The 15,743-nt window shown below is 49.8% G+C and overlaps 4 protein-coding genes across 4 annotated transcripts; 1 reads left to right on the top strand and 3 right to left on the bottom strand.

Annotated features, from left to right (window-relative positions):
• Positions 1 to 448: 448 nt before the first annotated feature.
• Positions 449 to 1,450, bottom strand: N7520_005787 (uncharacterized protein; the record flags this gene model as incomplete). The annotated part of the gene is made up of 1 exon (XM_057139721.1): positions 449 to 1,450. One exon carries the CDS (start codon positions 1,448 to 1,450, stop codon positions 449 to 451), a length of 1,002 nt encoding a protein of 333 aa, XP_056993727.1.
• Positions 1,451 to 2,937: 1,487 nt separating this feature from the next.
• N7520_005788 (C2H2-type zinc finger protein) lies at positions 2,938 to 4,164 on the bottom strand (the record flags this gene model as incomplete). Its single annotated transcript, XM_057139722.1, has 1 exon — positions 2,938 to 4,164. One exon carries the CDS (start codon positions 4,162 to 4,164, stop codon positions 2,938 to 2,940), a length of 1,227 nt encoding a protein of 408 aa, XP_056993728.1.
• Positions 4,165 to 10,794: 6,630 nt separating this feature from the next.
• On the top strand, positions 10,795 to 11,620 carry N7520_005789 (uncharacterized protein; the record flags this gene model as incomplete). The annotated part of the gene is made up of 2 exons (XM_057139723.1): positions 10,795 to 10,974; positions 11,159 to 11,620. The coding sequence occupies 2 exons, from the start codon at positions 10,795 to 10,797 to the stop codon at positions 11,618 to 11,620; spliced, it is 642 nt and encodes a 213-aa protein (XP_056993729.1).
• Positions 11,621 to 12,158: 538 nt separating this feature from the next.
• bro1 (putative signal transduction protein BroA) lies at positions 12,159 to 15,257 on the bottom strand (the record flags this gene model as incomplete). The annotated part of the gene is made up of 3 exons (XM_057139724.1): positions 12,159 to 13,289; positions 13,341 to 14,928; positions 14,980 to 15,257. The coding sequence occupies 3 exons, from the start codon at positions 15,255 to 15,257 to the stop codon at positions 12,159 to 12,161; spliced, it is 2,997 nt and encodes a 998-aa protein (XP_056993730.1).
• Positions 15,258 to 15,743: the final 486 nt, after the last annotated feature.

Here is a 15,743-nt window from a genome sequence, read left to right on the forward strand (position 1 = left end):
TTGGGCTTTATTACCCACCGATCATGAAAAATGTCAAATGCCAGTCTATCAGGATCTAGCTTCAAGCAATTCCACCAGCCACACAAACGGAAGTATCATTTTCAATCTCAAAAAACCATGGGTTTTCACCGATTTACTCTGGTACTTTTGCTTTGTTTGACCCTGATTGATTAGGTCATTGAAACGAGATCCCCTTTAATTAGATACTTACTGGAGTGGTGAACACGTGGGTAGCTGCCACCTAGTATTTTCAGCAATAAGGTGACATACGAAGCCAACTGCACAAATATATACAAGCTGTTTAACACGAAACGACATTTGGAAGCAAGGGGGGAATATTCGCAAGAAGTACAACCAGACAAACAATCAAAGTCCTTAAGGTCCTGGAGGTTGAAATCCAAACCTCAAGATTCAACATCCAAAAGATTTTCAATATAGAAAAACATGATCAGATAACGCTAACCCCTTTAGAAGCCCCCCTCATCCTCTCTTCTCTCCTCCGACTATAAGGCGCATAATATGGCTCATCCGATGACCCAATACTAGCCCGCACCCCATCCTGTGAACGATGATACGCCGGACTGGACGGCGCAGGTGCAAGCTGCATCGCCTTAAACTGAGCATCAGAAATGATACGCCGGTTATAGAGGTGCCGCATGAGCTCGAAATCCGGTCGACTACCCGCTAAGGTCTGACCACTCTGGTAATGTGCTGCAACGTGGTTGAGCATACGGTTCCAGGCCGAATCTGACTGTTGAACCTGGCTTTGGATATCTTGAGAAGATGTGGGTGAATTGACTTCCTCGCTGCGACTACTCTCATCCCTCGACTCGGATATCGAAAGAGGCGAAAGTAGCATCGACTCTTCGTCGCCGTCATCGACAAATTCATCGGAACAGAGTGGACACCGCGCTGTCCGCGGCGGCGGATGCGTCCGAAAGTGACTCCAAACATGCATCTTCCACTGCAAAACATCATCGAACGAATCATGACAATCCAGCATATGGAACAAACACGTATAAACCCCTCCAGTCGGCGCAACTTGATGATCAACACCAGCCGAAGCAGAAGCAGAAGCAGAAGCAAAAGCACCGGAAACAACAGACGGCGCAGCAGTACTCCACGAGGAAGAAGAAGCGCGCGAAGAGTGCATAGCATCATCCCTATTCACAAGAGTGCTACTCGCCGGAGCCGAGTCCATGGCCGTGATCACAGGAGCTAAAACATTCTCATACCTCAACTCAACACCATCCGCACCAAATCCAAGACCAAGTCCGATCCCAGTGAGAGAGGAGGTCTCTACCGATGAGATCGACGAAGATGATGACCCGCTCGAAAGGCCCGGCGGGGGTGAAGACGACCGCATGCCGCCGACGATCGTTACCTCCACTTGCTTTTTGCGGGAGCGGGTAGTTGTGATGGGGTCCGGGGTTGGAATATGATCTCTCATCTGCGACTGTGACTGTGACGGGGACATGGATGAAAAACAAATATTAATATTCCAGATTAATGTGAGGCAAATCCGATGCGATGCGATGCGATGTAATGTGGTGCAGGCAGCCGCAATATTATTTTCCGGCTGGATTCCAGAAGAGTACTGAATATACTCCAGGCAGCGATGGAGCTGGATCTGTTGCTCAAGACTCGCGGACGCAGAAGCAGAAGCACGCTCCGACCTGCTCCGCGCTCCGCACGATGGGCGCGGGGAATTCACGGGGGGCCACGGGGGTACTGGGATGGCGTCAGAGCCGATTCGATTTCGAGTTTCTCTTATCCGTACATCTTGCACGTAAGCAACGGATATCAACCCGTACCGGTACCAAGTACAGGCACAGGCACAGGTACAGGCACAAACGATATACTCACGGATACAGCAATCTAGAAAAAACAGATAGACCCGCAGGAGAAGAGAAAAGCAACGATCCTTTCCTAGTAGGTAAAACAGGTACTGTCAGCATGCACGACAGCAAGTCTAAAAGTGCCGGCGCAGTCCGACTCTTCACTAGCCCAGTAGCGGCCAGTAAGGAGTGCCGAGTAGAATATTTGACGTACAGCTTGTATAGTCAGGACTGAAGGGTTCTAGACTTCAAATGGGTGCTTAGCTTCACTTATATTTCAAGATCCATATGTACGTACAAGTAGAGGTACAGGTACGTGAAATGGGTGGGATGTACCTTCGAAGTATACGGGTCTAAAGATATGGATATGGGTGCATGGTGTCAACCAACCAGATTCAAAATTGGTTGATAGATTGATACGCGTAGAGTATAATGAGAAAGAATACACATGGAAACGCCCTGGACATGAAACAGTGGATTTTTTTTCAATCTTTTTTTTTTCACGCTAAGCATTGGAGGGGAAGCGGGGGCGTCGGGGGCTAATGTTTGGGCTGTGCAGTAGTACTGTCGGATTGTAGGGAGTCTCTGATGCGTCTGAAGAACTTGGTTTTATATATGGCATGATCGTCAGGTCTAGTTCCGAGTCTATGTGCATGCGAGATAGTGGTAGAATTGCGTGTCATCCTTGTTCTGCAACATCGAAATTGGAGGGGTAATTTCGCACATACGGCTATACTCCGGGGTTTACTCCGTACTCTAATAATTGAACCCTATGTGGATCTTTGAGTGTTTATCCGATTTTTTTTTGATTGCCTGCCAAGCAGGTAGCAAATTAAGTAGATAAAGAACAGGTGGTCAAGTAAAATGAGACCACGGGCCTCAGAGAGGAGAATGACAAGTTTTGGACTGGGAATGAAAGAAAAACAGCCAGGGAATTCCCATCCATCTATTGGTTCGACGCCCCAGAAAATAATAAGAAAAACCGTCCACCCGACACCGTTGATGCCCGCATAACAGGAATGAAAAAAATGCACAAGTCTATTTCGTTTCGTGGCACGCATAACACAGATTGCAAGGACGTTAAGAGGGAAACCGGAAATTAATAACGGTCTGCCAAGTCACCACCGGCAATGGAATTATTGCTCGAGGAGGTTATGGAGGAGAAGCCGGTTGCAGGGTTCAACATGTCCTGAACGGCGACTTTCGGTACCTGAGGGACTGGCAGTTTGCGCTGTGTCCCATCGGGTTTGGACATGATGTCGGAGATACTTGGGCCTATGTGGCCTTGGCCGGGACTGTAGTAATTCGGACCTTCCGGTTGAGGTTCCATCGGGGCCAGGGCAGGAGTGTGCTGAAGGGAAAGATGACGAATGGAAGGCAGGTGCAACTCGTTTGCTCCCAATGGGCGCAAACGAGGAGAGTGTGCAGGAGTAGCCAGAGGGGTGTGGTCGGGAGTGGGAGAGAGTGAATCGTGCGAGAAAGTAGGAGAAGAGGGAGCGGTAGAGTTGGGCGAGTTGGGACGAGAGCGCTTGACACGATGTTGGCCATAGGCATCATCATCGTCGTTAGAGTGCGAACGGGTCATATTTTGGGAGATGGCGTAAGCGGAGAGCGAGGGAAGACCACGACTGTTGTGCTGACGCGATCCAAAGATGGGGTGTCGTGATGAGTGGTATCCCATGTGATCATCCCGCTCCACCTGCGAAGCTGCTGTCGCGAGCAAGTTGATATCCATCCCTGATGAGGCGCGGTCGGTGGTGCGCGAGTAAGGACCCAGATTGGAGCGCATGTGATTGGCATAGTTGGAGAAGGAGTGCGGTGGGGAGACATCGGGCGACCCGACCTGCGAAACCGGGGCGGAACGAGTGATTGGCTTGCTGGGAGGGGGCATCATGTTGGCCGCGCTACCCATGGAGACATCCTGACCGGCAGCTGCGGAGGCCGCCGCAAGGTGCTGAGCCTTGTTACTCCGGCGCGAGTTGGGGTTGTTGTGAATGCGCGAGTGGCGAGTCAGCTCGTCGGAGCGGCTAAATCGCTTAGTGCAGCCAGGGAACTGGCAGGCATGAGGCTTCTCGCCTGTGTGCGTCCGAATGTGACGAGTCTGGTGTTCCAAGCGGTGAAAAGCCCGATCGCAAAGGGGACACTTGTACGGACGAGGCAAATCCTGGCGAACCTCCTCGTTGGTGGGGCGCGCACCCTTCATGAGAGGCGGCAGTAGACTGACAGAAGAAGCCATTGTAGAATCAGAGTCGTGGGATGATTGCGACTCGGTAGCTTCAGGATTCAGTAGATTGGAGAAACCCACTGAAGGAACTTGGGGTGACATGTGAAACTCCTCAGGAATGGGTCGGGGGGAATGATCAGGGTTTAATAGGAACCGAGGCGGATGAATGACCACCGAGATCCAGAGCTAAAGATGGACCGGTCGATGTTCGAGTTGATTGGAGTCAATCAATAAGTGATGTCTTTGTTGTTTTTTTACCCTATTATCCTGGGGGATAAATTAGGGGGAAAAGAATGGGCAAAGGGGGGGGGAAAGAAAGAATCTGGAGATGACGATCTGGGGGAGGTAGTAGATAATAAACGAAAGGGGGGGCAAAAAAAGGAATGGAGGGGGAAAGGGAGAAATCGGGAAAAGGCTTCGGGATCGGATTTGGGAGAAGAAAAAAAAGAAAAAAAGAAAAAAAAAATTTCAAAAACTAAACTTATCGGATTCTAACAAGGTTGAGGGTTTATGGGGAAAAGGAAACTGGGGCAAAAGGGCTTGGAACGGGAAAATTCAAATTTGGAAAATTCGGATTTTTTTCTTTTTTTTTTCTTTTTTTTTTTTTTCCTATTTCCGCAAAAGCAAAATGATGGGAAAAATGATGGAAAAAATCTGATTTTCTTACCAAATCAAATCAAGTAGAATCAAAAGGACTGCTCTGAGATTTGTACTTCTTTGATTTGATTTTATTTCATGTTCTATTTTAATTCTGTCATTATTCTATTCATTCTTTTTTGATTCTTTGATATTGATGTTCATATTTTACTCAACATCCTTCATAATACCTCTCATATATAGGTAGTTATCTGGCATAGAGGTTCATGCAGCCGGGGAGGAACTCGACCGAAAAGAGTAATTGTAGAAAATGAATTAACTTGAACTACGTACTTCGCTCCAAATGTGGGGACCGGGCTAGTCCCGTTGATTACATGAAGAATTCCGTGTGGCGTGACAATTAGTGCGTGTCCCGTAACTGGCACCTTCCCCGGCTATCGCGCGTCTGGAGAAACTGTTATCTGTTTTGTTTGCCTACAACCCCCATATGTGATAGTATGATGTGGGATAAATTGATGATTGACTGATGATGGCACTGGGTGGCGACTTCTACACTGCTCCCTTCTCCTCACCGGGGAATCGGGAAGAACAGTCTAGACTGGTTCACTCATGGTTATCGTCAAGACAGACTTTCCAAATCCGCTATCGCGCCCCTCATGATACAAAAAGAAAAAAGTAAATATGGAGGAGGGTGAATCCTGGGGTTGGATGATTACTCCCCCTTAAAGAATGACGCTATCCAGAATCATCGATGATGTCGACACATGATTTCATGGTTCGAGCATGATTTAGTCATGGGAATCGAGAGGTCATACAGAAATGGCGAGATCGCACGAAAACCACCCGGGTTCCAGTATCGCCCATGGCGGTCACGCAAATCACCGTCGTCGATAACCCGTTCGGATGACATACCCCGGATTCCTTGAACCCGGGGTTTCGATGGAAAGCTTCCCAAATCCCCAATCCCCCAAGATAAAGGCGACATGTGGTCCGTCCTTTCCCCAAAGGTTGAATGAACTGATAGGCGTAGATCGGCCAATAATTGACGACGATGCACCCTGCACTCTGCAGCCGCAAAGCCGCACCGGCCCAGATTTCAATCCCCCGACCCTTGCAAGCTCTCGACCTGTCCATGTCTGTGACTACTCGAATTGCATGATGTATTCTACCTGCATGACATTTCGAAACACTGCCCAGTTTTTGGGTTTCTGGGTTTCTGGTTTTCTCATTTTTCTGGGCTACCCCGGCTGAATCGGAAATTGCCTGTGGGGGAACACGATAACAACCCCGTGGAGTTGTCACACAGGTTCCGGCCTGGGTTGTTTTCACGATCACCCGGATTAGTGGGGCCATATCCTTGTAATGATAACAGCCCCAAAGCCCACGATCGCGCCACGGGATAAAGAAAGATACGCCCTCGGCACTCTTCCCCCTCCCCCTCCATGTGACCGAGATAAAAGATCTGGTTGGATAAAACCGAACCGAATCCATACTCGGCTTTTGTACTCTAACCGAGTCCACGGAGCCTGTCCTGTTCGCGATCCAGGGGCGTGCATACAGCCCGTGGCAGGGGGGGCCTTTAGTGGTAGATCTTAAGCATGACACTGAAACTCTGAACAAGTTCAGCTTCTGTCTTATTCTCTCCGATCTCTGCAACTCCTCTACTGGATAGATCTCTTTAGGGAACCCTTACTTGAATCCCTGGTATCATATATATCCGGATAGGATAAACGGAACAAATAGCAAAGCCAAAAAAATAAATAAAAATAGAAAAAATGGCCCCAAGGTCTGCCGGATCCAATGCCGACTACTTTCAGCAGTTCGCCAATAAACCCATTCGGACAACCCCACCACCGAATGCGGTACACCACGGAAAAAAAGCGGGTTGGCTCTCCACGGGGAATGGCGCCATGGAGAAACTCCGGATTCGGCGCCTCAATCTGCAGGGGGTGTTAGTTAGCGCTCTAGTGATTTCCAGCAGGTACCGTATCAGCAATTACCCGCTTTTTGCCGAGTCGCTTCAATCGATTGAATTACGCGGATGAGTTTCCGCTGACGTGTGGTGAAGTGATAGTGATGAATCTGGCATATCTGGCATATCTGGCTTATCTGGCAGGAAGCGCTCGGTAACCAACTTCCGCTTAAATTAGATTCCATATATCCGATTTTTAGTTTGGGGAGATCCCCAGCCTGCCCCGCGATCGTGATCGACACCATATCCACATACTACAGCCAGTAGAGCGTGGGGGTAGGAACTATTCTGAATTAATTTATTGTCGGGTTAGCGGAACCCGACTTATTCATTTGTATATTTGTTCCATTTCCAACGGTCAAGCCCTAGAAAGCATACACAGTACATATTTCCAAGGATATCACTGGGATGATCGTCAAAGTTTGATGTGCCCGATGATCATCTACTGACTGAGGGCTACCCCGCAACTCTTCATACCAGGATCGACCTGGAATGGCAAGCAATCCCAGCTGGAAGAGGGAGAAGGGGACCATCCTGCAGATCCTCGCAACACGATAAGACGATCGACCTTTCTTCAGTCCGACATCGCTTGTCAACGCGTATGAAAATCACTATTCCCCACATGCAGTCTTATCACGCCATCTCAGTCTCAAAGTTGAGTCGAATCGGGTAGACTGTATAGCCAGAGCAACATTAGGCCGAGTAGACCAGGTCATCCACACATTGAATAATCCCATTTAACCCGATCCAGACTTCCCCAACTTCTTATCTACATATCCATCACCTAGGTATCACGTTATCAAAATTGTCATTCCTCCGCACATACCCCAGATTATTTTTAAATGGAGAATAAATCAGGATTCTTCAGCTGAAACATTCAATGACAGCCAAGCGCTGCAGCCTACGAATATTTCTGACGATTGGACTCATCACTTATCAGCTCAGCCCCTTGCTCCCGAGGTGAGTTGCTCCCGGGTGAGTCAGGTCAAGCCATGACGTGCTCGCAAGTTGAAACAAACTGACGTGGACGGGGATCGGGGATTCGATTCGTTACGTTCCGTTTCCAATCGTGCTGCCTATTGCCTGAAACCTCACCAGGCGAACGCCCGTGGCGTTCGCGTTCGCGAAGGCAGAGTCAAAAGAAAGAGATTACGAAAAAGAAAAGGAAAATACTAATCTCGGAGAGAAGAGGATAAGGAGGTAGATCCTGGACGGATTCGTGGAAAGCTGTTGTTACCGAAAAGGGTGACATGTGGCGCGCTTGGCTAGCATTGTGGGGATAAATCCGGGGTATAGGTAGGTAGTCGGGTGCAATTACTCAGTCCAGCGCGGGAACGGGAACGGAGGAACTGGACTTTCGTGGGTTCAAAGTTCCTTTGATTATCATTCTTTCAGTCAGTGCAACCCTAACCGGCTTTACCTAAGAGAATGCCCCGGATAGTTACGTTATCTGCGAATGCTAATGCTAATTCTGACTCCTTATATACACGGCCATGTGTTAGATCCACGCACAACCTGCCAAGGCGATCCGCGATCCACAGCTTCTGGAAAAGAAACTCCCCTGGTCCAATGAGCGCCACAAACCACCAATGCTGATATCACCAGTTGTGCGGGGCCGACCTTCCGGAGTCCGAGTGGTCAGAGTGCAGGTCCGGGGCAAGATAACGATAACGATATATGGACAAGGTGGCCTTTGAATATGGAGTACAGAAGACGGAGTACGGAGTACGGAGCATACTTAGTGGTATGGATTACCCCACCACCATGTCCAGTTCTCGGTGAAGACCGAATGTCTTCCGCACTGAGTGAATTATTTGTTTCTACCCCACACTCCATCACTATCCACTGCCCTACCCACTTTTGACACATTGATTCCTTCATGGGAAAACGAATGCCCCTGGCAATCCCAATCCTAATCCTGCTCGGGGATCGATGATCACCCCCAGGGTATGGATTTATACCGGACTATCACCGGGCCCTGATGCGCAGAGCTTCCCTTATCCACCAATCCCGTTCCATTGTGAACGATAAGGCTATACAATGAATGCTGGCCACTATCGATTTCACGTGTGGCCCCGACTAATAGATTCACAAGCTAGCAATTTGGATTTCACATGCTTCCCCCTCCAACCATGTGAAAAATGGGGCTTATCGACACATTTGCACTGACCCTGATTATTGAGACCTTGATTATTGAATGCAAGCCACTTGAAGCCTCGGTCGTGCTCCGGTCCTCTGATGTTGGGGATAACGGATAGCCTCACCTTCACGCGGAAACGATTAAATGATTTTCCTGATTTATGGTCGCATCGCTGTACCTGATCGTCATCATCTGATTCCCTTTAGCTCGATATTTCCCCTCTCAGCCCCGGACTCACGGGTACACCGGCTACCTCGATGGAGCACAAAATGGAGGCGCTAGTTAGATCGGGCTAGAATGGGATGAGGAGGTCCTTGCATGCATTAAGTATTGCTTATTAGAAACGATGACGCCAGAGTTGACTTTATCAGGTTACCGTACGTATTCGCTAACGTTCTATATGAAGTACAGGTACATTCCTGGTCTAGGTCGGTCCTAGACTCTAGCTAGACCACCATCTACTGCAGGTACAATGCACTCAATCCAGGTTCCAGGCTTCAAAACTCTTAGCCCATAGGGCTGTGTGAAAGAGGGGCATTCGGGTGAAGTCGGAGCTGACCAGATGGGGTGTTGTGCCACTCTTGCATGCTCGATTGCGGGGACCTTTTGAGTTTTTTCTGTCTTATTTTTCCCAATACTCCACGATGATCTAGGAGGCTTGGGGTGAGGCTTAGGAGGAACGTGGGCATGGACAAGAGCGGACTTGGTCAGTCAGGGGGTTATCCGGTGCATACTCATCGGGTCGGCAGGTATCCGTGTTCTGTATCCGTACTTCGTGCTTCGTAGATCCTCGGATGTGGTCCCCGTCTGTCTATCTAACGGAAGCGTCTAGTCTCCAAATGGTATGTAGACCATTGAAATTTCCAGGGAAATGCAAATAAAAATGCAAATGCCTCTCATCCAAGTCTGATTTGGATTTGCAGTCACGAAAATTTCCGATCGGAAAAAGTACTGTTCGGAGAGACAAAACCGAAAAGGGGCTCGGTGAACACGACGGGAGTCTTCCGACTTCTTTATCAACTTGCCCCCCTAACTGAAAGAAGAAGCTCAAATCTCAAAACCTGGTTTGTATTCCCGTGTCTGGAGCCACGGGCCCGACTTTCGTTCGGGCTGAGAATCGGCATCTGTGCCGGGCCGGTTACACATGATTGGTCTCCAATACATGACTAAGGATTCTTCCCCAAATCTCCACATTACCCATGGAGTACAAGCCAACTTTTTTTTCTTTTCTGATGCCACGCTAGGCACTGGATGCTCCCGGTTTTTCCGAATATTTTCCCCCCGAGGATATCCCGAGGCTCGGTGGCTCTGCCCGTCGGCTGAGTTGCTGCATTTGTGTACGAATGCAATGGTAGCGGACTTGATGTGGCCTTAACCCGGCACTCACCCGTGGACCCTAATACTCCGTACGCAACAATGAACCGGCAATTGTCTCCTGCGCCCATGGAGAAATTCCTTCCCCACTCGGAAGTACGCACTTGGTGGTCCCCCACTTTCATCCGACTTGCGGAGGTTTCAATGGTTCTCCGCATGGAGCGGTGTGAGGCAATTGGAATGCTTACCAAATCATGAAAATTCTGTCAAATCAAAAGTCTGTCGTAGCGGGCAAAACTCGGGGTGCAGTGCGCGTCGTGAATCGTGATCTATGATACCAAATCGGGACATTTAAGAAGCGCGTTCTGTCCTACACCCAAGACACGATGACACCATGACTATGAATGACATCATTGAATAACTCTCTATAGTACATCAATCTACTCATCTACTCACTATTCCAAAGGTTATCATTGAACGTATATTTAATCCTCCCCGGACCCCCGTCCGTACACCGCCCAGTGGCAGAAAAATCATGTCGTGGTTCTGCCGCGTCTCCCCGCTCCCAAAGCGGAGAATCTCTATCGAGTCCAGTGCGCTGCGACCAAACTACCACCCTGAAACAGCCTAGCACGATCATTCCTACCTTCCGTCGTGCTCATTGAACATAATTCATCTCTGTCTGCATTGAGACTTTGTGCCTTTTGCAATGGCACCCCCGCGCCAGCGCACCACTGCTATAGTGGACGACTCCAGGTCCGAAGCTTCCAGCGGTACAAGAGAATACAAATCAACAGCCCCGAGAAGCAGAAAAACAGGCCCAGCCAAGGAAAAGGCATCTGTGACTAGTGTGCCAGTTACCCAAGAGCCTGATGACCAACAACCAAGGGTGAGTCTCTCCAAAGCATAGGGGGGTGTCGATGGCGTCAGGTTTCAGCTTTCAGCGCGGCAAACCGAAGCCAAAACCAAGCATCTGGGATACCCTTTACAATTCCTTCCATTCTCCCGGATTCAAAATCGAATTTACAGGCACATGCCTTATCATGTTACTATCATACTGACAAAACCAAAAGGTCCCCTGGTCCGACCTCCCCCTCGACATCCTCCACGCCTACCGCCACGTCCACAAACTCCCCACCCCCTCAGCCTTCTCAAACGATTATTCCCGCATTGTCCTCTCCCAAGGTGTTGGTCTCCTCTCCCCAACAGCCCTCGCCGCTCGCCGCGCAAACACAATCACGACTACAAACCAAAACAACCCCTCAACCACCTCCTCCCGCCACAACCACTCCTCACACGCTGGCACAGGCACAGGAAGTGGAAGCGGTAGTGGAAGTGGCAGCGAACGCGAACAATATACGCCATTGCGTCGGATAATCGGACAAGACCGCGTGAGCAAAGATGCTTTTGCGCTTGTGGTGCGGAAACACTTTAATAGTGCGGGGTTATCGGAGCAGGAGAGCATTGCGCGGTTTCTGTATACTGTGCGTGAAGAGCGGAGGGGAAGACAGTTTCGATTGCGGTTTCAGCCGTAGGGTTTGTGGATCTGATCTGATCTGATCTGGGTCATTTTCGGGATCTGGTTGGACTGGGTTGAGATGGACTTTTCATTTTATTTATTTTCTTAAGATACCCATTGGCGTTTCTGGTGGGGCTTGCGTTGAGGGATTCAATGCTGTGGATCTGTGAATTCTTATACTTACTCCGTGTCAGTTGTTATGGCAGGATTATCGGAGCTGGACAGCTAATTCAGTCGATTGTTCTATGAGTGCTTGCCTAGTCTAGTGACATTTGTCTACCCGTATCTAGATCTTAGGTATGTTTAGTCATCTATCAATTACAAGACAGTACTACCTAAATACTATATTGATTCATCATGTACATAACTGCATAGCTTCTAAACTAATAACCAAGCGACTTCCAATCCGAAGTTGGCGAGAACCAAGACACAAGAAACGGACTAACAAGGTGATATCGAACGAACACTCAAAAGATAAGAACGCCGGGGTGGATGCCTCTCCATTTTACCCAAGACCGGTTGCTGACTACCAGAGCACGAGAGCACAAGCATGCCTATTTCCAGGCATTGAGTCCGGACCAGGGATCATTGGTAGATGACTGGGGCTGGGATTGGGAAGGAGTCTTGTGATGTCCGTACCCTCTGGGTTGGGCATACCCGCCAGGTCCGGAGGGGTAAGGGCCGGCGGAAGGTGGGTAGCTGGGTTGCTGAGGGCGTGGAGGGGGTGGGGGAGGGATGTAGCCTGGAGCCATGTAGTGCGATGGAGTACCAGCTGTAGCAGCGGAAGGCGCAGGACTGGCACTAGGGTATCCATATGGAGTGGGGGTCTGAGAAAAGAATTGCTGGTTCGGTGGTGGGGAGACGGGGGTTTGGTATGGGTATGCCATTGGGTTGTAGCCTTCAGAGAGCGGGGCCGCGGCGCCTTGCTGGAAGCCCTGCTGGCCAGACGCGTACGGCATGGCCGAGTTGGCTCCTATGCCCACGTATTGTCCATAAGGTGCCGGGGAGTGTGACAGAGGTACACCGTGTGGAGGTGGCATGGTTGGTGGGTAGCGAGGTGACGGCTTCGGGGATGGACCTGTTCCATATGCCGGCGTTTGAACCGGAGGCGGCGGTGACTTCACCTTGGAAGGTGCCGTGGGAGGTCTTGTAGATGGCGAAGTTGACGCTGGCTTAGGCTCGGTTGACAGTCGCTCCATCAGCTGACGAAGTTTCTCTCGCTCCTGATCCTCTTGCTCCGAGACACCGCTGGCTTTGTCGCGCTCAATCTGGCTCAAAAGCTGGGCGCCCTCGGATCGGCGGTTGCTAATGAAAGTTTCGACATTCTTCCGCAGGCTCTCAACATTCTCGGCCATATCTTTGTAGAAGGTTCGAGCCTGGACAATACCTGACGAAAGACCGTTGAATGCCTCATACACTTTCTTGTATCGAGCCATCACCGAATTCCTTTGTCGTGTGATGCCCTCATATTTGGACTGTTCGGATTGAACCCGCTTGTCCTGCAGCAAGTCGGCGTACGTCTTGGTGAGTTCCTTCATCAAAGATGACTGCTTGTGGCTCGCCTGCAACAACCGGTTTTGATGCGGGCGGAACTTCTCCAATTCGGCCTCAAAGAGTTGAGTTTCTTGGCCGGTAATAGACTTCTTATTCAGAATCAACACATTTGAGATATCGTCGGTGTGGACCTGGGAAAGGTTAACATGGATTGAGAACATGAGGCAGGGGCTTTAACACACCTTTTCTTTAAGATCTTTGAGTACTTGGGATCGCTCCTTCTTGACAAGATTGAGCTTCTTCAAGATTTCCTCCACCTTGGCGATCTGTCCCGCGACAGATGCACTACCTTCATTATAGACGTCGTCTAAGAGACTGCCTTCGGCAGGGCTGCTGACCCCATTTTTACCTTTATTATGCTTGGAACCAGCCTTGATAAGGGCTTGCTGGAATAGAATGTCGGCTTCATCCGTTTCTCCTGCAGAGCGCATCTGATCAAAGTCTCCCTCGTACTGCCGTAGTGTAGACGACAGCTGAGTATCACTCGCACTGGCTTCACTGATTGTATCTCTGTATGTGCGAACATCCCCTCGGAGGGTAGTGTTCAAGCGACCACTGGGCTGCTGACTCCAGTCACCACCATACTTGGAGCGCATCTTCTCACACACGCTCTCTTCCAAATCCAACTGCTTTGAGCATTGATCCAGCTGCGACAGGACTTCCGTCTTTCGCTCCTGTAGTTCGTCAAATGCCCGGTGGAATGATGTATGTCCAGCAAGCTCTGAGCACCAGCGGCGAAACTCCTCATCTACAGTCATTTCTTGGTCCATTCCACCCTTGAGAATGTTAAGACTTCCGGGAAGCTTCAAGTAATCTAAACTGGCCGCCATTTCACCGTTGGCAGTCTCGACCTTTTCAGTCTCTGCACGAACCAGCTTGGCTTTCTCCTCGTCATACAAACTAGCCGTCTCTGTGACGGACATAGGAACCAGTTTCTGGAATATATCAGGTCCGATAATGCGCTGAATATCCTGCCCTTGGTATAGCTCGCTCACGGGGATCGCCTTCGCCGCCGGAAGCTTGGCAACGGGCGAGAGCCCGGCCTCACTCGGCACGGGTTGGTGGTAGATAAAATCGTTGTCTTTGATCAAAGTATCCAGTTGGGCCTGCACATTGGCCTGATTGTGCTTGATGAGGTCGACCAGATTGCCTCCCGCATCTGCTGGCAGATTCGACGTTGCGGGAGCCGAGGACGGAAATGATTTGGCCCAGCTCAAAGCAGTTGTAGACTGCTTGTCAGCCAGTTTCAGCCGAGCAATGGCAACGCCATGAGATCCGCTCTCGCTGTCGGCAATGGCCTGGTAGTAGGACGCGACGGAACTCATGTGCGCCCCCTTTGCCTGCACTACAATCGACCACACCTTATCGAAGACGTTCTTGCTGACAAAGTCCTGCATTGTTTCCGCCGCCTGGGCATATAGATAGGCAGCCTGACCAGCCAACTTCGCCAGGAATCCAGACTTCTTCGCATCCGCGATCTGCTTTTCGAGAAATACCTCCTGCGCCTGGGCAAGTGTTACATGGATCAAGGTCTTGACGGTATCCCGGTTTAGGTCGGTCGACGGCGCATGCAGGAAATTTTCATTGATGTACGTGAACATACCCGCGGATGCTTGGAAAGAATGGTATGCAGTCTTGACGCCGACATCCTCAGCTCGATTCTGGTTGGCAGCATGGCAGGAAAGAACGGCGGAGATGTTAAAGATGATAGAAGCTTTCTCGAAGGCCAGGGAGTATTGGGAGGTAAGTTTGTGAGTAAAAGCATCGTACCTAGATCAGCATCAGTATTGGGGTCACTATGGTTTTCAGGTGAGACCATACCATGAGAACGAGATCTTGATGTGATTCTCATCGACGGGGAACCGAAGATCTAATAGCTCCAGCTGTCCGTAATATCGGTACAAAAGATCGCGCCCAGTGGCGCTATCATTGCCAGCACCTCTCATGTCTTGTCGGAGACGGTTGAGAGTGGTACATTCTTGGGTATAGCGCTCCGGGTCCTCGCCATATGTCTGTCGGATGTAATCCTTGAGGGGCTGGATCCAATCAATCTCGCTGGTCTGCTTAAGCGGACACGCAAGCATCGGTGACTGAACCATTGTGTGATGGTCGTCAGGAGCGGTATGCTCCCATCCACAAATAAAATTAGAAGGGGGGGGGACGCGAAGACAGGGGTGGTAAGCGGGGGTGAAACGGTGCGGTTGAGGGGGAATCGGAATCGAGGCTGTGGGGTAAGGTAGGCGGACACTTGTGGTTCTAGTCAGATCAATGACGTAGCTAAGTAGCTTTTAGTCGGATGAAAGCAAAACAGATTGAGGGTGAGAGAGGGAAGGGGTTGGGGAGAAATGGAACTGAGTAGCTGACAAGTGGGATGTGATGAATGGCCTTTAGTGACGGACCGTGTCTTGCACATGTGTCTGGGCGCCAATAGCCAAACAATATATACTATACTAGAACCTTGGAACGTTTGAGTATTCAAATATTCAAATTGAACCGGAATATATGTAATGTACAGATTCAGGTTTTATATTTCTTTTTCTTTGAAAGCAGAGAGCTTAATGGCAGCCTAATAATACATGTGCATG

This window comes from Penicillium odoratum (assembly GCF_028828045.1).
Source record: "Penicillium odoratum strain IBT 22623 chromosome Unknown utg000005l_segment0_segment0, whole genome shotgun sequence".
Classification (NCBI taxonomy): domain Eukaryota; kingdom Fungi; phylum Ascomycota; class Eurotiomycetes; order Eurotiales; family Aspergillaceae; genus Penicillium; species Penicillium odoratum.